This window comes from Antechinus flavipes, chromosome 5 (genome assembly GCF_016432865.1).
Source record: "Antechinus flavipes isolate AdamAnt ecotype Samford, QLD, Australia chromosome 5, AdamAnt_v2, whole genome shotgun sequence".
In the NCBI taxonomy this organism is placed as follows: Eukaryota; Metazoa; Chordata; class Mammalia; order Dasyuromorphia; family Dasyuridae; genus Antechinus; species Antechinus flavipes.
Window position 1 is genome coordinate 4,319,166 of NC_067402.1, and position 24,784 is coordinate 4,343,949.

At 46.0% G+C, this 24,784-nt stretch overlaps 1 protein-coding gene across 1 annotated transcript in view; it reads left to right on the forward strand.

Annotated features, from left to right (window-relative positions):
- The window catches only part of PHF14 (PHD finger protein 14), a 139,223-nt gene that overhangs the window by 22,299 nt on the left and 92,140 nt on the right, over nucleotides 1-24,784 (forward strand). Inside the window, exons 5-11 of the mRNA XM_051961680.1 lie at nucleotides 3,834-3,993; nucleotides 9,082-9,193; nucleotides 11,915-12,052; nucleotides 20,664-20,810; nucleotides 21,759-22,029; nucleotides 22,300-22,406; nucleotides 23,435-23,530. Of these exons, the coding sequence (XP_051817640.1) occupies nucleotides 3,834-3,993; nucleotides 9,082-9,193; nucleotides 11,915-12,052; nucleotides 20,664-20,810; nucleotides 21,759-22,029; nucleotides 22,300-22,406; nucleotides 23,435-23,530 (1,031 nt within the window). The remainder of the gene's footprint in view (nucleotides 1-3,833; nucleotides 3,994-9,081; nucleotides 9,194-11,914; nucleotides 12,053-20,663; nucleotides 20,811-21,758; nucleotides 22,030-22,299; nucleotides 22,407-23,434; nucleotides 23,531-24,784) is intronic.

The window sequence follows — 24,784 nt, forward strand, 5'->3', positions numbered from 1 at the left end:
GGGTACCGAATGTGGATTACAACACAGTATTTTCACCTTTTTTGTTGTTTGCTTCCTTTTTGTTTTCTTTCTCATTTTTTCTCCATTTTGATGTGATTTTTCTTGTGCAGCCTGATAAATGTGGAAATATGTTTAGGAAACAAATGATTATTCATATGCCCAAAGAGATATAAAACTGTGCATATACCCTTTGATCCAGCAGTACTTCTATCTGGTCTCTGTCCCAAAGAGATTATAAAAAAGAGAAAAGGAATTGTTTGTAGCAGTCCTTTTGTGGTGTCAAAGCCCTGGAAACTGAGTAGATACCCATCAATTGGGGAATGGTTAATAAGTTATGGTATATGAATCTAATGGAATATTAATCTTCTGTTATTCTCAGAAGGAGGCTAGAATGTTCAGCAGGCAGATTACACAAAAATTTGGTAAGATTGCATAAACAGATGCTAAGTGAGTAGAATCAGGAGAACATTGTACACAGTAACAAGATTATATGATGATCAGCTGTGATGGACTTGAGTCTTTTCAGCAATGAGATGATTTAAGGCAATTCCAATAGACTTGTGATGGAGAGAGCCATCTGCATCCAGAGAAAACTGTGGAGACTGAATATGGATCAAAGCATAGTATTTTCACCTTTTATGTTTGTTTTGTTTTCTTACCTGTGGTGTTTTTTCCCCCCCAGATTACTTGCTGTCTTGTCAAGGTGGGGTAATAAAGGAGGGAAGGAGAAAAATTTGGAACATAAAATATTGAAAACTATCTTTACAAATATTTGGAAAAATAAAATATTATTGAAAAGTAAAAAAAAAAATTGAAAAACAATAAAAAAAGAAAAGAAATTATTATTCAGTAGAATGGGTATTTTGTTCAACGTCCATTGTGCTAACATCCCTAAGGACAAAGCACAGTTTTAGACCTTTGGTGAATAATACAGAATTTCCCTAGAACCCATATCTAACCTCATGAAACTGGTATGGGATTGAATGTGAAGGATGTGGGGCACTTGCTTGTGCTAGAGTGCCTGGCATAAGAACAAATACTTTATGACTGAGTTTAGTGATTAGCTGTCAGTGAATGAAAATTCCTTCTAAGCATCCTGCTGAAATTTCTACTAACACAAAGTTGCTTCATGATTCTCTATGCTACAGGGAAGTAATTTGGCTTTTTATAGGTTAAAATTCTTACCTAAAAAATAAAGCTGACAGCTCCATCTTATTAAGGTTTTTTTTTTTTTTTTTAGTAGACTTCAATTTAGAGTATTAAAACTGTTCATAGCATTTTTGTGATTTGTGCATTGTCTAATATTAGTATATGTATGTGTGCATTGGTGGGATGTGTGTCTATGACTATTTTTATATGAAGGAAAATACTCAGTTAAGCTGTTTAGATGTCATTTTAGTTTCTTCTTAAATACAATTTACCAATTTTGAATTGACAGGGAATTGTCTTATGATGGGGAATTTGTTTTCATGACTGCTCGAATGTGACTATTGTGCCAATGGGACTTAGTTGACTATGAGAATGTAGATTATTGTGAATTAAAGTATAACATCTGCAGCCTTTTGATCATTCTTTTGAGCATTCATTTAGTTATTTCAGCATTAAGAAAATATCCTGAGTGTTGCTAAGCTAAACTTGAATAGCATTCAGTAGCACTTTTGCCCCAAGAAGACTTTGGGGATAAATTCTTCTTTCTGTTGAGAGTTTCTTCCAGTCTGACAAATGTTTTTCTTAGTCAAGATTTTGTTTTAGCTTCATCTTTTCCCTCTCCAGTTGGTTCTTTCTAATGCAGATGCTTTTAATCTGGGATCTCTCAATCTGTTTTTAATAACTATTTGATAACTACATTATGATCTCCTTCATAATCCTTTGGATTGTATTTTGTTCATCCTGAAAAACACTATTCATTAATATTTTATTTTTCCAAATATATGTAAGGATAGTTTATGACATTTTTCTTTTGCAAAACCTTGTGTTCCAATTTTTTTCCCCTCCATCTTACCCTTTCCTCTCCCCTAGACAGTAAGCAATTCAATATAGATTAAACATGAAGAGTTCCTCTTCTTTGTAAGAAAAATCAAATCAAAAGGGGGGAAAAAGCAAACAGCAACAACAAAAGGGTGAAGATACTATGCTTTGATCCACACTCAATCCCCATAGTCCTCTCTCTGAGTGCAGATGACTCTCTACTTCCCAAGTCGATTGGAATTGCTCTGAATCATCTCATTGTCAAAAAGAGCCATGTCTGTCAGAATTGGTCATCATATTATCTTGTTGTTGCCATGATCTCCTGGTTCTACTGTCTTCACTCAGCATCAGTTACTGTCAGTCTCTCCAGGCCTCTCTGAAATCATCCTGCCGGTCATTTCTTACTGTTCTTACAGAACAGTAATATTCCATAACATATCCAGGTCTTTGCCACTACAAAAAGGGCTGCTACAAACAGTTTTGCACACATGGGTCCTTTTTCCTCAAAAAACATCGTTCTTAAGAAGAGGTGCATAACTTTCACAGAAAGCCAAAAGGATCCATCACACAGAAGGTTTGCCTGGGAACGGATCCTACTATCTTCAGAGTGATCTGTGAGCTCTTCATTTCCAAGTTGAATAGGCTTTTCCTGCTTTTTCCTTCCCAACCCCACAGAACCCTCAGCTCCTGGGTGCTCTTTTGCCTCCAGTCCTCACTCCTCTGGCCAGCCTCTCTTCAGCCTCCTTTGCTGCTCAGCCTCAGGGTGCCATGACCCCATTCCCTTCTTCTGGCAGTCTCTTCAGATCCTCTGGGTTCAGTGTTTCTTAAATCTCATTCACTCACAAAGTTGCCAGTTGTTTGCATCCCCCGACGTGTAGAAGAATGAGGGTAACTGCAGCTGATTTTTAGAGTTTTTTTTGTTGAAGATAGTGAAGCAGTCCCATACCATGTTTGCACAGTGCAGGCAGTGTGTGTCAAGCAATAGATACTTTGTGTGAATTGGCGTTAGGTATAACGAGCAGCAGCCAGGACGCCATGCTTCAGATTTCTCCTCTGAGAAGAGGCGGCCCTAGTGTCTAGCATGTTAAGATTTGCGGAGGGCTTTTCTTCTTGTGAAGGAGGTGCTGTTATTGTCCCCATTTTTCTGATGAGGAAACTGAGCCCAGCTAGGCAGGGTCTGAAGCCACCTTCCAACCTCAGACCCAGCAGTCTCATCCTGTGCTCCCGTGGCCTTTGCTCTAAGACCGAGATGCATGGCCTGTGGCCCTGTAGATGGGGAGTTCCCACAGGGGAAATCCAGATGCGGCTGCGCCAGCATTCACCCCATCAGGGATCCCTGGCAGGATGCTTCTCTCTAGCATACAGCCTCCCACACGTAGCTGTTCTCTGCCTCCTGACATCTGTCCACCTCTCCACGGACACAGAGTCTCTTCAGGTCCTGCACTCTCGGTCCATGGGTCTTGCCATGTTCCTTTTGTCCTAGGAGAGAATCCCAGGGGATGTATCACAGATTGAAGATGGCTGGCTTAGGTTCAGTTAGTTTGTATAGCCCTCTTCCCCCTTTGCAGAGTGAAGGATCATCACCATTTGCTCCAGTTCTTGCTTTTCTGAGAGCTGTGGTTTTGGGAAAGTGTTTCCCGGAGGTCAGGCTTGTCCAGAAGTAGGATCAGTTTAAATTGTCCCTGGGAAAGTGGAAGCACTTCTGGTGGCCCTTGACCTTCTGGACTGGAGATCCTCCTGAGCTCTGGCTCCCTTCCTTTCCCTTCCGAATCTGCGATTAGTCATCTCTTTGGGGGGCGGAGTGGCCAAGAGGCCCCTTGAAAATGGTTAGGGAGTTAACCTTGTTTCTCACGTTCCTGTTCTAGGCTGCTATGGTGTGGATGGAGAGAGTGACTCCATCATGAGCTCTGCTTCCGAAAACTCCACAGAGCCGTGGTTCTGCGATGCCTGTAAGTGTGGGGTGTCTCCCAGCTGTGAGCTATGTCCGAACCAGGATGGGATCTTCAAGGAGACGGATGCTGGCAGGTCAGTCTGAGGGCCCCCGCCTGCTCCTGGCTCTCAGTGCGGGGCCCAAATCCTCCTGGGGCCTCCCTGGGCCTCTTACCTCTGTCGATCCGATGGCGCTGATGCCATGAACTTTGGTGTTTCCTTAATGGTTTCTGTGAGACCCCCTTGTTGAGGGCATCAGGTGTGGTTACCAGGGTTGGGGACTTTCACCAGTCACGGCTCCTGCCCTTCCGATAAGGAACAGTTTTCACTCAGCAGCCATTGTTCTCTTGCTATTTCATTTCCCTTTGGGTCCCCCACACCAGATTTCAGATTGCCATGTCTTGGGTTGCCTTTGGCCTAGCCGGACCAGGACTTTTTGGACCTTGGGCCATTCTCTTAGGGTGCCTGCTGGGGCCCAGCTGCGGCTCTGCTGATTTTGTGTCCCAGGTAAAGAAACTAATTCCGGAAAACAGAGAGGAAACGAGCTGCCTGGGAAAACCTGCCTCATCACTGGGTCGGGAATGAGCTGTTTCTCTGGAAACCCTCTCATTTCTGCTCATGCTGGGGGCTGGAGGTCAGGTAGGGGAGAAGCCATGTTTGGAGCAGTTTGAAGTCCAGCCTCTAGGCTCACTCCAGGATCATCTCTTTGGCGAATTGTGGTGCTACATTTGCCCATTTCTTAGGCGTTTACCCTGTCCTGAGGACCATGCTGAAAGGAGACCCTTCTCCCCCCATCTTTCCCTACAAAGAGCTTTGCCTCTGAGGGAGGGGACATCAGGAATAGAAGTTGTAGGCAGGATAAAATGGAGATACTCAGCAGAGAAAGGGCTTTAGTCTTCAGGGGGATCGGGAAAAGGGTTTTGTTTTTTTTTTAACTGAAGGCGAGATTTAAGCCCAGATGTGAAGGGAGCCTGGAAAGCTAGAAAGCCGAGATGAGGAGGGAGCCCATTTCAGAAGAGGGACAGCCGAGCATACGCCTGTGGTCGGGAGATGGGGGATTGGGTGTGAAGAACAGCCAGGAGGCCAGCGGCCCCATGGGAGATATGTCAGGGAGTGATGTGAGAGAAGACTGGAAAGGGAGGAAGGGATGGCAGATAACGGGCCGGGAGACCCCCGCAACCTTCTGTGTTTGCTCCAAAGGCAATAGGAAGCCCTGGGAGATCATTGAGTAGGGGAGTAAAATGGTCAGATCTTCTGCTTTAGGAAAACCACATTAGTGTCTGAAGGGAGAATGAACTAGAGCAGGGGGAGACTTGAGGCAGGCAGCCCTTGAGCAGGTGTGAGGTGATAAGGGTCTGTATTATGTTCCCCAAGGTGGGGGTGGGACTTGGGGGGTGGTACATCCGAGGGCTGTGGCCAGAGATTCTAGGAGAAATGACTGCTCCTGATGTCTTTCACAGTCTCCTGGCCTCTGCAAGCTCTGAAGCTCAAATCCCCAAGCACCATAGCTAGAAAGAGTGGGTTAGGGACGAGCTCGGGGGGCAGGATCTGCCGGCCAGCCCCCTGAGAGCTGCTGCCTCTTTCCTTCTGCCTTCGACTTGGTGCTGCTCTTCGGTGTCGGCCCTGCTCTCCCAATGGGGCAGCCTTCACCTTCTTGGATGCCCTGCCGCCCTCAGTTTGCCCACCTCCATGGTGCACCCCTCAAGCTTAGAGTGATGTTCCTCATTTGCTTTGGCCCCCCGGCCCTATCTGGGCCTGTCAGAGTGTCTGTCTGTGAGGTAGGGATGACAGTGCTTTCCTCAGTTTCCTTACAGCCCCTGGCATATAAGAGCTGCCCCTCCATCAGATAGGTGAAAACCCATTTTTATTGCTAAACTGACTTTTACATCTTTGATGGGAACATGAATAGTTCACAGAAAATTATTGGACTGAATGGCAGAAAAGCGTGTTCTCTTCGCCTCCCTGAACATTGGTGCGGTGACAGCATTCAGACCTGTAGCCCTCATCGTTCAGCCTTCTCTGTGAGCTGGCTGCCTCTCACCTTCTTAGGCCTGGCTTCTTGTGCCTGAGAAACAGTAGCCGGGGCCCTGGCAGCTGGTGCCCGGTGTCGCCCTCTTGGAGATGATCTCGGTGGCCCGGCGCCTGGCAAAGAGTAAGAGGTTGGCTAACAGATAAACAGGAATCAGATTGAAACCTTTCTTGTGTTTCTTAGTGGGAAAAAAACTGATTTCTTCCGTGAAACCTTGTTTGGGCTTCAGTTGTACTAAAATGCATGTGAATTTTAAAATCAATCCCTTTGTTAAATGAGCCCCTTGCTAGAATGTAAATTCTATCTCCTCTTTTTTTGTTTTGTTTTATAAGGTTTTCTCGTTCTTTTTCTTAACATCTGTCATCATAGCTCGAAGCAAAATGGATGGTAGAGTAACTAGGAGGATTATTCTTCTTTGATTGCCCAATTTGTCTTAATTACAAGGTTCTAGAGCCCGTCTGGCTTAGCAGATGAGCAGGCAGACACCAAGGACTGGAAGCACCGAGAGCCGACGTCCCCTCTCCCGGGACTTTCCCTGCCTCAGCCGGGTTCTGTGATGGCGATCCTGACTCTGGGGCGCCCCTCCCCCTGCAGCAGAAGTGTCGGGCCGTCCTGCTCGTGCGAAGGTCGGGAGAAGCCGGCAGCCAGTGGTTCGGTGTGTCTCAGATCAACTGGGGCAGCGCGGCCGCCGCTATCTCACGCGGCCTTTCCTGCCGCAGGCCCGAGCAGTCAGGCGGAGGAGCCGCTGCGTGCCCGAGAGGCCTCCCTCTAGATTCAAGTCCACAGGGTGCGGCCTTGGGCCCTGCTCTCCAGGAATCTCAGGGAGTTGTGAAGATGGGCGCCCCTTTCTAACGGTTCTTGATCTGATACCGGACGGCCCAGGGGACCCTGCTGAGGAATTTCCGACAGGGCCGTGGGGGCTTTTTAGTAGGGCTCTGGCCGGGCTCCGGGCATTGGGCATGACCCTGTGAAATCTTCTGGGTCAAATGTGACTGAAGGGTGCAGTCATCCAACAGTTAAATTAGAAACACCTTCTGCACCCCAGTCTGTGGCAGGAATTGTATCCGGAGCTGGGGGCTGAACCCCTTGCTTCCTCAGTCTCTGCCTAGGCTTTCCCACAAACCTTCCTCCTGGACCTTCCGGTGCCTGCTCTGAAGGAGGCCCTGTGCTCTTACCTGGCTTGGGCCGGAGTGTCTACATGTCCTGTGCTCTTGCGTGGGTCAGCAGACCTGTCTATACGTCCTGTGCTCTTTCCTCTTGGTTGCTTGTCTCTCCCTCTCATGCTTGAGCCTTTTCTTCAGATGACCTGTGACCTCAGCACCTCACTGGGTGGGCACTCCATGCGGTGCACAAGCACTTATTTATTGTGTTTTCTGCGTGTCTGCCCCACGCTCTTTGGTTTAGGGTCACTTTGAGGGGCGGCGCAGGGCGGTAACTTGATCCTCATGCCTACAGATGTGCTTTCTTGCTGCCAGGCCAGCAGGATTCCGCCGTGTTGCTCTCCACTTGTCTGAGTGCTGTCACACCTGCTCTCTTGTAGGATGCCGTCCTTCCCATGGTCTGTTGCCGTGCCTTGTTTAATCCAGGAATGGGGGGACCAGTAGCAGTGGGAGGGCACAGCCTGGCATTCCTCACAGCGGCCAAGCATGGACTCCGAAAGTCTCGGATCCCAAACCTCCTGTGGACATTTAGTCACTGACAAACTTCTAGGGTCTTCCTGATTGACTAAGCTGTGGCTGGGCTTGGATCTCCATTGGTGGGTAGCGCTGCCATGGAGAAGGTCCTCAAAGTCACCCGGAGCTTCCTAAAACCATGAGAAGTATCATTGTGCAGATGGGAACACTGAAGCTGAGAGGGCCTGCCTGTGCTCATGGCCCTGAAGTGCCAGAGGTGGAATTGTGGTTCCAGGTCCCTCCACAGGCCAGAGGTTGCCCTCCTGCATCTGGATGTGGCTGTTCTCATCCATCAAATGAACAAGCATTTATAAAGCACTTAGTGTATATTGGGCATTGTGCTAAGCATTGGACATATTGTGAGGAACTTTGCAAGACTGGGACAAAGCTCGACCCCATCACAGGGAAACAGATATGATCGCTCTGGCTGCAAATGAGGCTGGTTGGAAGGTGGCTCCTTCAGGGCGAGAGCAAACGGTCCAGGACCTTCCCCAGTGCTCACGGCTCTTAAGAAAGTATGTTCCTGGAGTGGAAGTAGCTCTTACGATGGCCTTTTCTTGCTTGGGTTCCTTCTCTGTGAGCATTGTGAGCCACAGTGACCGGATAGCCCGTGGGATTATGGTTCTGGTGGAGCCCGAGAGAACAGGGCAGGCCCTTCCCTTCAGGCCTTCGGTGGATCAGGCTCATCTGTTTCTGTGGGACTTGGATACGGCTTATGTGGGGTGATTGCCGATGGGTACTCTCTGTCCCTAGCTCCCCACCTCTCCTTGCTGTTCCCTGGCTTTCCCATGAGCTACTCTTCCCTTTGTCCTGTGGCAGCACAAGATCCGTAGTCCTAAGGGAGGTTTTGAGACTGCCATCACCTGGTGAAGAGCACCTCACCTTGGAAAGGAGCTGTTGCTGTCCTCCCGGCCGGTCCTCTGGGGTCTCGGAGGGTCGATAAGATCGTGGAGCCAGATGGAGGGCCTACTTTGTCATTGTTTGTGGAGTAGCATCAGTGTGTCTGTTTTCCTGCAGCTCCTGATCATGGACTCCCTCCCTTCACCCCCAGCCTAGCTCGCCTTTGTACTCACGAGCTCAATTCCTGGGCCTGATATTTGGCTCAGGCCTCTCTTCCCAGTGCTCTCTCTTCTGGCTTTCCCGCCATTGATCTTCATTCACAGATGTCTCCTAGTTCTGGGCCAGCCTCGGTCCTGGGCTTACAGATTATAGGTGGCCCCCCGGGGGATGGAGGAGCCACCCCTTTGGTCTCCTTAGGCTTTGTCTTTAGGAGCTGCTACAACAATCCTGTTAAAGTGACTTTTTTCCTCTAGTTGTCTTAGGTAGCATTAATAATGCGTGGTGAAGGGAAGCTCAGGAGGCTGACATTTTTGATAGGGTGGAGCCCACCTGCTCCTGGAGGGAAGGGACTTTGGGTCCTTGTGGTGTCCTGGGAGGCTGATGACCTTGTCACTCAATGCTTTCCTCGTGTCCTCCCTCCAGGTGGGTCCACATTGTCTGCGCCCTGTATGTCCCAGGAGTGGCTTTTGGTGACATTGACAAGCTGCGGCCTGTGACCCTTACAGAGATGAATTATTCCAAGTATGGGGCCAAGGTAAGCTCCGACTGGTTGTGGTCTTTGTAAGATTTTCCAGTGACCTTTGTTGGGTGTTTGAAATTTTATAAGCTTATCGTCATTATATGATATTCTAGAGCATGTTAAAAGGGTTTTAGGAACAATAGCCGACCTTATTTGTGCAAGGGTTTTCCACCAAAAAGCTTGGGAGGTAATTTCCTTTTACAGACTTTTATTATGTGTCATGTGGAAGGTTTTCTGTTAGCTCCTGAGAATACAATGACCAATGGCACACTCTTTGTCCTCAAGACTCTTCCTGTCAGATATTGTTCTGTAAGAAATGACCAGCAGGCTGATTTCAGAGGGGCCTGGAGAGACTTACATGAAATGAGCAGAACCAAGACAACATCGTACACGACAACAAGACTATGCAATGATCAATTCTGAGGGATGTGGCTCCTTTTTAGTTTTTTTTAAAGCTTTTTATTTTCAAAACATATGCATAGATAATTTTTCAATATTCAAAGGAGGACAAAACCTTGTGTTCCAATTTCCCTGTGTTAAACATGATAGAAATATGTATCAAATCCAATATATACATACACATTTATACAGTTATCTTGCTGCACAAGTAAAATCAAATCAAACCAGAAAGAAAATAAAATGCAAACAAACAACAAAAAATACAGAGAAAATGCTATATTGTGAACTATACTCAGTTCCTACACTTCTCTCTCTGGGTGTAGATGGCTCTCTCCATCATGAGATCATTGGAACTGATCTGAATCACCTCATTGTTGAAAAGAGACACGTCCATCAGAATTGATCATTGCATAATCTTGTTGTCGTGTACGATGTTCTCTTGGTTCTGCTCATTTCATTCAGCATCAATTCATGTAAGTCTCTCCAGGCCTCTCTGAAATCATCCTGCTGATCATTTCTTATAAAACAATAATATTCCATAACATTCATTTCATTGGCCACACTTAGGGCAAAGGGATGGGGCTCACACTCTGTTTGCTCTTCTATATTGAACAATCTGATGGTCCCTGCTAAGGAGGAAGCTCTCTCATTGCTGGCCACTGCAGGCTTTTCCCCTTAATCAAGTTTATCTGGTTGGGGTGGAGAGAATAAATTAGGTTTCTAGCACATGGTAGGGCAGGCAGAGTTCTTTGCTCTGAGAAAAGGCTGCTTCAGGTGGCCTTATACATATAAGTCCTTAGCCTTTTTTGTTTGTTTTTAATCTTTTGGAATACAGACCTGGTAGTGCCATGGCCAGGCCAAAGAGTATGCATGGTTTGCTAGCTCTCCTATAGGACATTTTTAAGCCTATTGCTTTGAGCCTCAGTGACCTTTCCCATAGAATTCCCTGGGAGGTGTATAAGTTGTATTCCAAGGAAAGTTCCCCCAAACTACTTCACCCCTCATTCTATTGCCCATGTTTCTTAGAGCGCTTCACAGCTGATAAGGAACCAGTCAACGAGTGGTCATTAAGAGCCTCCTGTGTGACAACCCTTTCCTCAGAGATGTCTTGATAGAAGGGAGGGAGGAGGGGAAGCATCCTTTTTCTAGTGGAAGTGACCATAGGCATTGACTTATTTAGGTCTGTTTTGGGAGCCTTTAATGGGTAAGGACCCCTCATGGGAGCAGGACTGTGGAGGAGGAGCTTGAGAGGGTGGTAGGAATGCTGGCAAGGGTCAGCAGTGATAGGTGGTGAGCCCTCGATGCCCCCACATCTGTCTGTGGCTGAGGCAGGATCCTACTCCCTCCCTTGGATTGCTGAGGGAAGATTTGTAGCTTCCCTTTCTTGCTGTGCCAGGGGCTCCTCAGTCCTGGGTCCTGAGAATCACACTTAGTTCCCACACCACCTGCTCTGGGAGGCCCTTGCTGGTCTCAGGCCTCCCCTCCCACCACAGTGACCATCACTCAGGTCGAGAGCGAGGTGCTGGGCTTCTGTGGGCCTTGCTGTGCTTGGGCACGTGCTACGTTCATGGAAGCTCGGTGCTGTGGTCTCCAAAACTTCCCCTAAAGCTGCCATTCCCTCTTCAGGCAGTGGCTCAGAAGGGGAAGAGCCCACCATGAAGCCAGCCTGATTGGGATTATACCCCAGTTTGTCCTTGGGGAGTGTTGAGCAGAATGGATCAGAAGGTTGTGGCGGGTTTCCCAGGATCCATGACCACAAGAGTTCTTTAGGGCGGTTCTCAGTCCTGGTTCTGTGGGAGGCAGGCACCCATTTCAGGTGATTCCAGGGCGGCTCACTGCAGAGACAGTGTCCATTGCCAGCTAGATAAGCCTTTTCCAGATCTTTCTTATGCTGGGTCCTTCCCCCCATGACTCATTCCAGTTTATCCCAAACAGATCTTATTTGACATATCGTCTGCTGAATACTTTGTAGGCCATCTGCTTTCCTGATTTTTCCCATTTCCTGTCTCTCATTCATGTATGTCTTCCCCATCTCGGCCTCTTAGTCTGTATCCCCTTCTTTAAGGACCAAGTGGGGAGCTTCTCAGTCCTCCCTCAGGGAGCCTTCTGTAACTTTTAATTTGTGGAATGCCCTAGCCCCGGGCCTGCTTCACCCCATGCTGTTTGAGCAGAGGAGGCAGCGGCAGCCTGTGCTTCTGGAGACAGGGGAGGGGGGCTTGGCGAAGGTGGGATGATGCTTTTTGGTGGTGGGGGAAGCTATTTCATCCTTGTCCAAGCACACATCTCTTATTCTGGAAGGTTGTCGAGTGAGCTCTTTTCCTTTGGTTCTAACGGTAGGAATGCAGCTTCTGTGAAGATCCTCGCTTTGCCAGAACTGGAGTGTGCATCAGCTGTGATGCAGGGATGTGCCGGGCCTATTTCCACGTCACCTGTGCCCAAAAGGAGGGTCTGCTTTCTGAGGCCGCAGCCGAGGAGGTAAGCCCAGCCTGGCCTGGGGGCGGCGGGAACGATTCAAGGCAGTATCTGATCTGGGCTTCTATTTCATATCCCAAAAGGGAACAGGTTGGACTTGCTATAGATTGCCCTGGCAGACTCGGGAACGGTGCCCACTGCATTTTAAAATTCCATTCATTCAATTTTTGTCTTTTTGCATTATTTTCCAAAGTATTTACATACAGTTTCCATTTAATATAAGGAGCAGTATGAAACAGTGCATAGGGATTTAGTCCTCTGATAAAAAAGCATTTAATAAGAACCCAAAAAAAGAACAACAAAATGAACAAATGAAGAAAAAGGAGCTGGCAAACCCAGTGACCTCACTATTGCCTGGATTAAAAATAGGACTAAACCTCAGGGAAGACTGTGGCATAGTGAATGGAGTGCTGGATTCTCATTTAAAAAGATCTGTTTTTGAATCCTACCTCTGATATTTCGAAAGTCCTTTAAACCTTCTGAGTAGCTGTCTTTTTTTCATTTGTAGAATGGGAATAAAAATACCTTCAGCATGTACCTCTCAGGGCTGTCATGATGCTCACATGACATAACATTTATAGCTGTCCTTTAAGTCAGTTATAAAGATAATTAAGAGCTTAAAGAGAAACTGAATTTGTTGCATTAATAAATGAAATAGAAATAAATAAGGTTGAGTTCATTCTTTCTAGGCAACATAGAAAAACAATAGGGAAAATTATTAATCGAAAAGATAAATTTTAACAGTTTGAATTCTCCTGTTAAGAGAGAAAATGTTTCAGAATGGATCAAGAATGAACACTGATTAATATGGGTGCTTAATAGAAGTATGTTGAATTAAAAAAAAAAAACGTAGTTAAAATTAAAGTTTGGTTTAAAATACATCATATGTCCACAGGTATAAAAAGTGGCAATAGTGTTATCTGATAATTCTCCTGAATTTAACCTAGGAAACATTGAAAGAGACTGACAGGTGTGCATTACTCAAATGAATAATAAATATGTGCCAAATCTCAAACTGTGTGCACCAAACAGTTTAACACTGAAATTCATAAAAGAATTGTTTATAGGATTAGAGGAAGAAACAGATAAAAATATAACAGTAATACAATGGGAATTTTAGTATTGAATAATGAAAATAAAAAATAAAAATAAAATAGATGAGTAACACTCAACAGTCATCAGATTGGTTGCTTATTTTACAGTTGAAATTTACATGGAAAAATGAAATGGGAAAAATAGAATACATATTGTTTTCAAGGACCTGCAAAATGTTCAATGTTGAACCCTGCTAGAACATAGAGAGTCAATCCCTTTGTAACTTTCAGAGGGCAGACATTCTAGGTGCTCTTTCCAAATCATAATATAACACTAGAATCAAATTACAGTCCTTCAGCAAAACTGATAAAACTGAAAACTGGAAAATACTCATGAAAAAAATAAGTTATAAAACAAATAATTAAAATGATAGCAATATTTAAGACAGAAACAAAAGTACCACATGTCCAGATTTGTGTAATTAAACTATAGTAGTGCTAAGTGCTTCCATTAATGAGAGAGCGGGGAAGAAACAAATTAGTCTTTCACCAAGGACACTAGAAAAGGAGCAAACCAGTAGTCTGAAAGATTATGGAAAGGAGTAATTATAATGATGATAATAAAAATAGGTACCATATACAATGGAAGGACATTTGAATTGAATTGATAAATCCAGAAGCTCATTGAAAAAAATGAATCAAAAATATACTATATTCCACAACTGTATTCTGACAAGTTAGATAAATTAGAACAAATAGATGCTTATCTACCAAAGCATAATTTATCCCAACTGACAAATTGGGAAATAATAATTTCTTCTTAGAGGAAGAAAGTAGGTCATCAGAGAATTATTCCATACAAAGACACTTGGCCCAGATGGATTAACGGGTCAATGCTTTTGACCCTTCCACAAACAAGTAATCCCTGTGGTATGTAGAGCATTCATAAATATGAAGAAAGATAGAATGTTACCCAGAATCTTATCTGAAGCAAATGCCGTATGGATTTTCAAGCATGACAAGGATAACGCCACAAAGACAATTACAAACCTTGCCCCCTAATAAGTGTAGAAAGGAAAATAAAAGAAGCGGCAGAACCCACCAAAGCACTAAACACGTTATTCACCGTGAACAAGCAAGCCCTGGACTTCTTTGTTCAATGTAGTCTGCTGTATGAGCACAGCACTAAGAGAAGCAGGGTGATGGAGCGGCCATTTATCCTGGAGTCCTTCGGTGGTTACTTTAGTGTTTTCCGAGGTATAGAATAATGTACATGAGATTGCATTGTAAACCAGTTATGCTGAATTATGGTTATCAAAGCATTGAAAGTTCTGAGTTTAAGGACATTAGGTTCAGAATCTTGGAAATCCAGGGTTTCTTCCCCATGAAAACTAGTACTGACCTGAAACCAAGGGCCAACATGCTGGCAGTGCAGAAAGCTTGGGGCCTTCTTGGTGGAGCTGAGCAAAACAAGAGTGCCCCAGTGCCTCACTTACTGCTTTTATGTAACACAAAGTTCTCCCCGTTGTGGAAAAACAGGAACAAAGATATCCGAGGAAATTAACTTGGGAAATATGGGTCAAAATATGCTTATTTTGAGCAAATATGCTTGACATGATAGTAGTACATCTAGAAAAATCCATTTATCTTTACCAGAAAATCAGTTGTGGCAATAAGATCCAGGATCCAAAATATGAACTTCATCCATAGCCTTTCTGCCTAGAAACAAGCTTTGGGAAATGTCACTTTAGAAACCCTGAGAGAATGCCCCCTGGGGTGACTGTGATTTTCTCATGTCCTGTGTTCCCAGTCTCTTCCTGCTCTTTGTGAGCACCTGGTTTGTGTAGACACTGCTCATTCTTTGGGTGTAGGAGGAGGCAAACATCATTCCCTGCCCACAGAGATATCACAGCTTGGTGGGGATTGCTTGTGATGTTCACAGATGGGGCATCGCTCCTGGGGAGGGCCTTCTCAGCCCTTGGTGCAGAGCTAGACACACAGTAGGTGCTTAATGAATGCCTGTTGATTCTTTGGGAGTCCCCTTGTCCCATTATTTCCTTTTTCTGTGGTAGTTGCTGTTCTTTTTCTAAGCAATAGCACATTGTAGGTGCCGGTTAGGTAAAGTTAATGCTACCTTCCCCCTGATGCTTTGTGGGGACTCAGATCATACTTGTATGAGGCAAGTTCTTGGGGAAGAAATTCTTTGCCAGCAGAGGCAGCTCCTCATTTGCAGCAGAGGCATGGGGAGTGGGGCCCACGCTCTGGTCATCCAAGTTCTCCTTCCCTGTGCCAGGTGCCTCTACTTTGAGAAACTGATCTTGTGAGTGCGTGGTCCTAAAACCTACCACCATCATCATGAGTCCTTCTCAGGCCTGTTTGAGTTCATTGACTTCCTGGGCATGAGTCGCCCTGGTGACATGGAGCTTGGATGGTCTCATGTTTCTCATGGAAAGGGAAATTATTAGAGAGTGGGGTTAAGGGCAGTCATTGGCCATAGTTGTAGCACATGGCTCTGAGTAAGTGGCTCTGGGGCCATTAATAGTTGAGTGGAATGATGGACCTGCTTGCTTTAAGGCATTCTGGGAGCCAGTGGGGTCAGTCCCTTCAAAGCAAGATCTATGAGGGTCACTGTAGGTAAGAAGCCATGGGCTTGACGGCTGGGGGACAGGACAGTGAGCACCCCAAAACGAGGCCCAGGTCAGTAGACATTCCCTTCCTGCAGACTTTTTGCCCAATCTAGTGCTCCCCAGATATCCGAATTGGTGGGACCTTGTGGGCACTTGGGTGCCAGCTGGTCTCCGGTTCTCACCTTTTTGGAGACAAAGGGCCTGGCTCAAGTGACCCATCATTGCTGCCGTTCTTGGACACTCTTGGGCTTATGAGGGCTCCCTTTTGTAGTGGCAACAGCCCATTACAGTGTCCCTAGACTTAGGTTTACTTCTAGAGAAATGAGCCTGGACAGGGAGCCCAAGTTTCCTGGCCTTCGCAGAAAGGGATGCTTTTATTGTTGCTGGTCCATCCTTCTTGACGGGGGCCGGGACAGCAGAACAGGGTATGGCGTGGCAGGGAATAGCTTAGCAGAGGCAGGAAAGGGACAAGACCATGTCCCATGGGGAGGGCTGATGGTGCAAATCTTGTTCTGTTCCCTTGAGAAAAAGGTCTTGTCCCAGCCTGGCACAGGCTAGCTGGCTGGCTCCTGGCTTGCCTTCCAAGGACACAGAGAGTCCTTTTTGGGGTACAACAGCAAATTATGGCAATCAGAGATAAGTTCCCCTTAACCGTAGTCATAAGTGTTAAAATCGGGGGCATCTTTATTTCATCCAGTTACGTTTTCAGTTAGGAGTCATCTCACCTAATTAGCATATTTAATTAAAGCAGTTGCTTAATTAAAGCAATTATATTGTTGGTTATATCCCTATCTTTCAGTTGTGGTAATGTGTGGCACATTAGGAAAGCTATTCCTTATAGACTGATTTAATGCATTGAATATCTTCAGTTTTCCTCGTTTTTTTTTGCTTCCCAATTACTCTAGCACTTTGTAGCCTAAATGGGTATGTGGCACGGTGTGCATTGTTACCGTTGTGTGGAACCTCTGGAAGGGGATAGGAGAGGACCTGCTTTTCAGATCTGCCAAGGATGTCAGGATTGCAGATAATAGGCGGACCGTTGTAGATCCCCAGAGCTCCCAGCAGGCCAGAGTAACAGCCTGCATCTAGCACAAAGAAGCAGCTGCAGAAGTGGAAAATTGTGAAGTTGGGTTAAAAAAGTCAGTTTCCTCAACCTGTGCTCCAGGGGCGTGGATGGAGCCGGGTCAGCTGTTCCAGGAAATAAGATCTAATGCTTTTGTGGGCTGCATGGTTAATTCTGTTGTTGTTGTTGTTGTTGTTTTTAAATCAGCTTTATAATTGATAATATAATAACAACATAAGGACTTAAGACAAATTTAGCTCAGTGAAAAGAGAAATTAGTTACTATAGCAGGTCACTGGTGGCAATTAATAGCATCTGGCAGCTTCCCATTTTATTTTATTTTTTTTCCTTTTTGGGGTTATTTTCTTTTACAGCATGATTGATATGGAAATATGTTTTGTACAACCAGATATGAATGACTTAAATCAAATTACTTGTCTTCCCAATGAGAGGGGCAAGGGAGAGAAATCGGAACTCAAAATTAAAAAAAAAATGAATATTAAAATTTTTTATATGTTATTGGATAAAACATTCTTTAAAGAATCAGTTGCTGATCTGGCTTGGTAGAGGGTAGCTATCTTCTTGCCAGGAGTTCTCTATATTAGTGAAACAACACTTTGAAATGGTGTTAATTACTTACAGAAAAACAAGGTCAACATATCGGCCCTTTGGGCAGAAGACTAACGTGCAGGGCCGCAGATAGTGGGGGAACTCTGGGTAAGGTATAAGACCCTTCAACCCAGAGGGAACCTGCTATCTGCGCTAACGCATTATGGTTACACAAATCCTCAAAAGAGACAGACACCATTATAACATGTTCCTCTGGACAAATGATGTTGCCTGTTCAGGTTAAAAATCAGTCGTGACTGACTGAACTGATCTATTATATCCATCTGAAAGCAGTAGATTTACTAGAGAATATACCAGGAACTATCCATGTCACGGTCCATGTCCATGGTCTTCTTTCTGTTCTTTGAAAGAAGGGAGGAAGTCATCCTCTCGGGTCTCTTTAGGGCTGTGCCTGGTTACCGTAATTTTGCAGTATCCCTTTTGTTTTGCTGCTCGTTGCACCACGTTGGTGATCATTCTGGTCGGGCTCACTTCACTCTGCGTCAGCTCCTGTCAGTCTTTGCCCTTTTCTCTAATGTTTCCTTACGTTCTCGTGCCTTGCTTTGGTTACTGATGCCCATGTTAGTGGGCATCCTTCTGTTGGCAGTTCTTGGTGGTACTTTTTAGCTGAGAAAGGCTCAAGATAAATCGTTCAAGTGCATTTGCATGGAGTAAGAAAATGCTGCCTTGGATCGATTTGCCTTCATTTATGAAACTCTTTGCCAGCGTACAGGTGCCAGTTAGTGACTCCAGGGACTTCCTCTGTTGTCCATACTAGTCAGTAGGTCAGCCGGGGATGGGATATGTGAGCACGCTGTACCAGGTGCTACAGAGGTCAGAGTTTCCAGGGACTGGTGCCAAGTCCTGGCAGTGCACTTGAATCTTCAGTTTTGCTGCAGGATGCAGCCCAGGAATTGTTTTGCATATAATACAATTTTAAGTTTTAAAAAGAATTTTTGTGGATGTGGTTTTTCTTACATAGTAACATTGTTTTCCCTAGTATCTCTCCTTAGTCTACCTTCCAGAAGCTTCCGTCCCATATATCAAATAGCAGTTTTTAAGACAAAGAAAAGAAAAAGAAAGAAATCAACAAAACTGATGAAGGCATTGAAAAAATTTGAAAATAAATGTAATGAATGAGGTTTATGGATCTCCCACTTCCGCAGAGAGCAGGGTGGGTGCTTTTCTTCCCGGGTCTTTTTTCAGGCCATCTGCAGTACTTCTTAAATCCTGTGCTGGGTTTTGATTATTTGTTCTTTTAAGCATGAAAAATCATTCACCAACAAATACTGGCTGAGAGCCTACTGGCTCAAAGCACCATGGAACATTCAGTATTGTGCAAGAGACCAGTGTCCTGGCTTGTATGTAGAGATGAGAGAAATCAGCTCGAGGCCCTGAGGTGTCCCTGGGGGGTACTGGCCAAAGGGTCGAATGACCAGGGCCATCGCGGTCTAGGCAAGGCCTCATGCGGTTGGGCCTTCCTCTCTCACAGTCAGCTTAGGATGGGCAAACTAATTAATTTTACTTGGTGCTGGGCAAAATATAATTAGGAAGGTAAATCTGCTGCTAGAATACCTTAATGCCTCCAAAGCCATATGGAAATTAGATGTACACAAAGCCTTTGAGAAGAATGTGTGTGTGTGTGTGAGAGAGAGAGAGAAAGAGAGAGACAGAAAGTGAATGCATCTTTGCAGTAAAATAATTAGAAACATGAAATGACTCCAGGAAAAGAGAAAAGTACATTTTTACTCTTTTCTTGATGCATCTGGACAGCTTCCTCTGCTCAGAGCCAGTCCCTGGGGTGGGCCGAGGAGGTGGCCATTTGGCCACAGTCAAGACTACCTTTTAGTGGCCCTCTGTCCGCTCCTTGCCCCTCTGCACAGCATGCAAGGGGAGACATGGCAGGTAGGTGATTAGGATGCTTGTGTGGGGGCATAAGTTTACCTTGTCCACCACATCATGGACCTCCTCCTGACCCTGCCTCAACCCCAGATTGTGCTTTGTGGAGGAAATAGGTCCTTCCTTAGTCATCAGCATTTCCAGCAGGATTTTTGAGGGAGGGATCCTGCAAAGTAACAGCTTGTGACCCTTTTAAAGAACCTTTGCGTGAGATTTGGAAGAAGTTGAGAGAACCTTTTGGTCAGATTCTGAGCTTTCAGTTCCAGAGAAGACCAGAGAGCTGGTTCCCAAACAGCAGCGCTCTGGCCCGGACTTCTCTTGTTGTCACTGACCAGCTCTGTGAGCTGGGGGAGGTCAGTGACCCGCTTTGATTTTCAGTTTGATCCTCTATATGTAATGGAGATGATTCCTGTTACACTAATTCCCTCAAGAGATGGCGTGGAGACCCCAATGAGGTTGGGTATGATGCGTCAGGCAACCTGGATGAGGTACGTACATATTGCTGGGCACGTCTGTGATCACGGTGTAAGTCTGCAGAGGTTTGACGACCTGCTTTCCTTCCTCCAGAGAAATCACAGCTTCTGAATTTGTTTATTAAATGGTCAATTTACCCGTATTTACAATTTATTGCATTTTATAGAAACGTTACTTTTACATGTAAAATTTAAAATGTTTTAATAATGAAAGTTTTAGTAATGCATTTAATTGAAAATCCAGGAATAAAATTGTACTATTACATAAATTATGTATTTATAAACAGATTGACTGAAAAATTTACAATCAGCTGGAAAGTGACTCTCATTTGTAGGACTCTAGTTTTCAACATCCTTCTCGCAGCCTCTGTTCCTCTGCCGAGTTGAGTTTCGAAGTGGCGGGGAGAGGAGAGAGCCCTTGCCCGGACTCATACTGGGGTCTGAGCCCTGGGGATTCTCAGTACTCATTTCTTCCCCCTATGCCACATCTCCTTTCTGTCTTTTTAAGATAGTATTTTGGGGAAAATGAACAAAATTCAATTTTCTCTGTCTACGTCTTGCCAAAACGCTTCTCAAATTAAATCTGTTTGTAATTTTAAGATGTCATGTGATTTATTAATTTCATACTGACATGGTAAAAGATAAGCTTTTCATATTGAAGCAGGTTTTTTTCATCTAATTTATAGTTGAAGGAGCAGTTAGTGACATGTATGGTGAAATGTTACTAAGTCTTTCTCAAAATAATTATTCTATAATAACATTCAGTAGAAAAATAAGTTTTATGTAATGCATATAATAATAACAGCTAGAATTTGCCATGCACTCTGTGTTTGTTATCTCGCTTGATACTTGAATGGCCATTTTTGAGATGAACACCTTTAATTTTCTTCCTTTCTTTTTTTGTTATCAGGACATAGCTGACCCGTTTTTTGCTTATTGCAAACAACATGCGGACAGGCTAGACAGAAAATGGAAGAGGAAAAACTATTTGGCTCTGCAGTCCTACTGCAAGATGTCTTTGCAGGAGAGGGAGAAGCAGCTGTCCCCGGAGGCCCAGGTACCCCTCTTGTGTGGGACTTTAAAGGGCCAGGCCAGCGGCATTGGGGCGGACTCCAGGAGCCCCGGGCGGATTTCAGAATATCTTAAGGAGCAAAACTCGGTGGGGAGAGGCGGCTTTTTGAGATCTTTGGTAACATTTGTGGTCATTCTCTTGGTGTGGAGGTTGTAAGGTTAAACTTTGAAGCTTTTTATTCTCTCAGAAGCGAAGCAGCACTGAGCCGCCACCTGGGAGTTCCTTGGGTCATGGGGCCATTTTCATCTTGAAAATAGACGTCCTTAGAATAAGAGTGTTAGAACAGTCTGGGCTCAGCCTTTCCTTGTTATGACCAGGACAGGTCCCTCTCCCCTGCAGGAAGGAAGCCTGTTCTCGGTCAGCATTTGTCTTCACTGGCTCTGAGGTCCGGTTCGGCCCCAGGTTGCAGGGGTGCAGCAAGGTCTGCTATCCAGGCCCATGGCATTTTTTGGTTCAGAGAAATCCCCAGTTTTCTTCTCTTTTGAGTTCTTTAGTGGGCACTTTATCCCCTTGAGAGCTAAGGGAAATCCTTGTGCCCTGAAAGTTTTTTACACACATAACCCTCCACCCCCCCCACTTGCATATCTGTCAGTCTGTCTCACACACACATAGGAATAGTCTTATTCCTGTTGGAAGTATCGTGTGTATAAAATCCTTCGTCTGCTGCCACCTGACTGGCTCACACTGCCGTGTGGCCCGGATGCTTTGGGGTTTCACCTCCCTTGCATCCTGCTGGCCTAGAATGCTCTTAGGGGTCCCCTCCGCCATCCCCCGGCTTCTCCTTTTTGCTCCCTCCTTGTCCTGAGGGCAGCCCCCATGCCCTGAAGGTAGTTAATCAGTGTTGGCCGAATCGGTCTCTGCGCTCCACTTTAATGTCTTTTAAACGTATTGGGGATATTTACATGCAGACTGACACGGGCCTCTCCTTCCCAGGCGCGAATCAATGCTCGGCTGCAGCAGTATCGGGCGAAGGCGGAGCTGGCCCGTTCCACCAGGCCTCAGGCCTGGGTGCCCCGAGAAAAGCTGCCCCGGCCTCTGACCAGCAGCGCCTCGGCCATCCGGAAGCTGATGCGGAAGGCCGAGCTCATGGGCATCAGCACGGACATCTTCCCCGTGGACACGTCGGACACCAGCTCCAGTGTGGATGGGCGGCGGAAGCACAAGCAGCCCGCCCTGACGGCGGACTTTGTGAATTACTATTTTGGTCAGTATGGATGTGTCGTGGGCCCAGGGAGGGCGTGGCGGCTTTTCCTCAGCATTTCCTCGGGGTCGCTGCCACGTCCCATCTGCAGCCCCCACATGATCATCGCTCTCCCTCCGTAGCCTTAGCCTTCACTCCGCTCTGCTGCTAAGCCCGAGTGTAGGGGCGGCAATGTCTGCCCGCCCCTCAGGTCAGGAGAGAGCGGCCGCTTTTGCTTTCTCTATAGATGCTTACTTTGTTTTATGAATAACGTAGTCTCTTTGATTTAAATAGAGAGAAACATGCGCATGATTCAGATCCAGGAAAACATGGCTGAGCAAAAGAACATCAAGGATAAGCTGGAAAATGAGCAGGAAAAGCTGCACGTGGAGTATAATAAGGTGAGTGGCAACGATGACCTGTAAGTGGGTGGCGAGGGGCGCCATGGGCTGGAGGAAAACTGGCCTCAGACCCGTGGGAGCTGAGGGATCCTCGGACTGGTCATCCCTCATGTGTAACCCACCTACGTCGCAGGAAGTGATTCGCAAACCTGAATGTGCTCCGGAAATGTATGGATCGCGTGTGCGCAAGAGGGCAGTGGGGTCTGTATCGGGGCCTTTGCAGTGCCCGGAGACGAAAAGACTTTGATTTCATTTCCATTTTCTTGTGGATGCAAAGAGGAGCTCAGACTAAGCTTTTCCTAGGAGAAAATAAACAGAAGCCACTGGAAAACTTGCTTCATATTTTAACAGCGTTTTAAAATAAGAGTAGAGAATATTGGACTTGATTGTAAGTGTCTTTTGAGCCTGGAGGCAGCTTGCCGCAGAGGCACATGGACTGGCCAGCTGGGGAGGGGACCTAAGGGAGGACCTCCCGCTGACACATCCCAGCTGTGTGAGCCTGCCTAGATCCCTCTGTCAAGAGCGGCCCCTGCTGCTGGGAAGTCCATCCCTCTGCCAGCTCCCCTGGCTCCTCTGCTCCGGCTCTGTCCGGCTCTCTCTCTGTCTCTCTTTCTCTCTCCCTGTCCCTGACTTTCTCTGTCTCTGTCTTTGTCTTTCTGTCTCTCTTTCTGTGTCTCTCTCGCTCTCTGTCTTTCTGTGTCTCTATCTCTTGTCTCTGTCTCTCTTTCTTTCTGACTGTCTCGGGCATCGTGTGGTTACTATATGTTATTTTTCCTGATGAGAATTCAGAGGACGCCCTCTTGGTCCTTGATCCGTTGCATCTGTCGGTTCTTCATCACCTTCCATCCAGATAACAAACATTTTTTAGATATAGTGGTCCCTAAACACCCATGAGGAACGTCCTGGTGACCTGGAGGCCTTGGGCTCGGAGTTCACCTCACTGGGGGCCGGTGTGGGCAGCCCCCTGTGGGACGAGGGGAGCACCCGCCTGTCTCTTCCATGACTTTTCTCTCCCTTTCTTTCGTTAGCTGTGTGAATCCTTAGAAGAGCTCCAGAACCTGAATGGAAAGCTCAGAAATGAAGGACAAGGGATCTGGGCCTTGCTGGGCAGAATCACGGGGCAGGTGGGTGTCTCCCCTACTATCCTCCCCATGGCTTTTTAGGTCCATGGATGAATCTTCAGGAATCGTCTTCTGGTTTGTCTGTCAGCCTTTGATTGGGTCCAAGTGGTGCTTTAGGGACAATGATTTCTGGTTGTTCCATGAGCCCCCCTGGAAAGCTGCAGTTCGGTTTTGTTGCTGTGATGCTGCTCTGTTTGCACAACTCTTTCATTTCCTCTTCCTGATTGTCCTGTCACTAATGATGAAGCCAGAGCCGAGGCCCAGGTCGATCCTGGCGGGATGTCTCTGCCCCTTCAGAAGACCAGCCTCAGTGCCTCGTGCTCTCAGGCGCCCCCCAGACCGGCGGCTTTATCTTCAGTGGGCATGGGAGAGGGGAGAGTAGTCGGTCCTGTTTAGTGATGAGCCTGGTTCCTATTTCAGGAGGGACAAGTGCTTCTGGTCTTTGGCACTCACGTCTCTCGGCTTTGTTTTTTTTTTTTCCTTTAGTTATTTACTACTTTCCCCCAGTTCCATTTAAAACATTTGTTTTGCATTTGTTTTTAAAACTTCTGAGTTCCCGATCCTCTCCCTTATCCCCACTCTCAACCCCCATTGAGAAACCACATATGAAATCATACAAAACATTTCCATAAAAACCACATTGTCAAAGAAAACTGAGATCTCCTAATCTTGAAATCCCCAAGAAAACCGAAGTAAAAAAAAAAGTGTCCTCCAGTCTGTATTCAGACACAGTGAGCTCCTTCTCTGCGTGTGAGGATTTCCCAGAAGTCTGAGGATAGCGGAGTCCTTCACAGCTAGTCCTCCCACAGCCTCGCTGTTTGTACAGTCCATTGCCCTCTGCTGGAGTTCCTGGAGGACTTCCCGGGATTTTCCTGAGGGCATCCTGCTCATCATTTCCCACAGAACAGTAATATTCCGTGACACTCGCGTACCATGATTTATTCAGCCATTCCCCAATTGATGGGCATCCCCTCGATTTCTCGTTTTTTTGCCCTGAGAGCTGCTATAAATTAGGCCATTTTCCTTTTATTAAAAAAAAACCTCTCAGTATTCAGGCCTCATAGTGGCATTGTGGGGTTAAACGGACAAATTTCTAGCCCCCTGGACACAGGGCATGCCTTTGATCCCTAATTTTGGGGCATGACTCTTATGTTTCCTAAGTTGGACTCCGCTCCTGTGTTTGAGAAATGAGCCCTGGAGCAGAGACACTCGCTTCAGTGTCTCTTTGCCGTCGCTACTGTGCGCTGTAATTCCCCC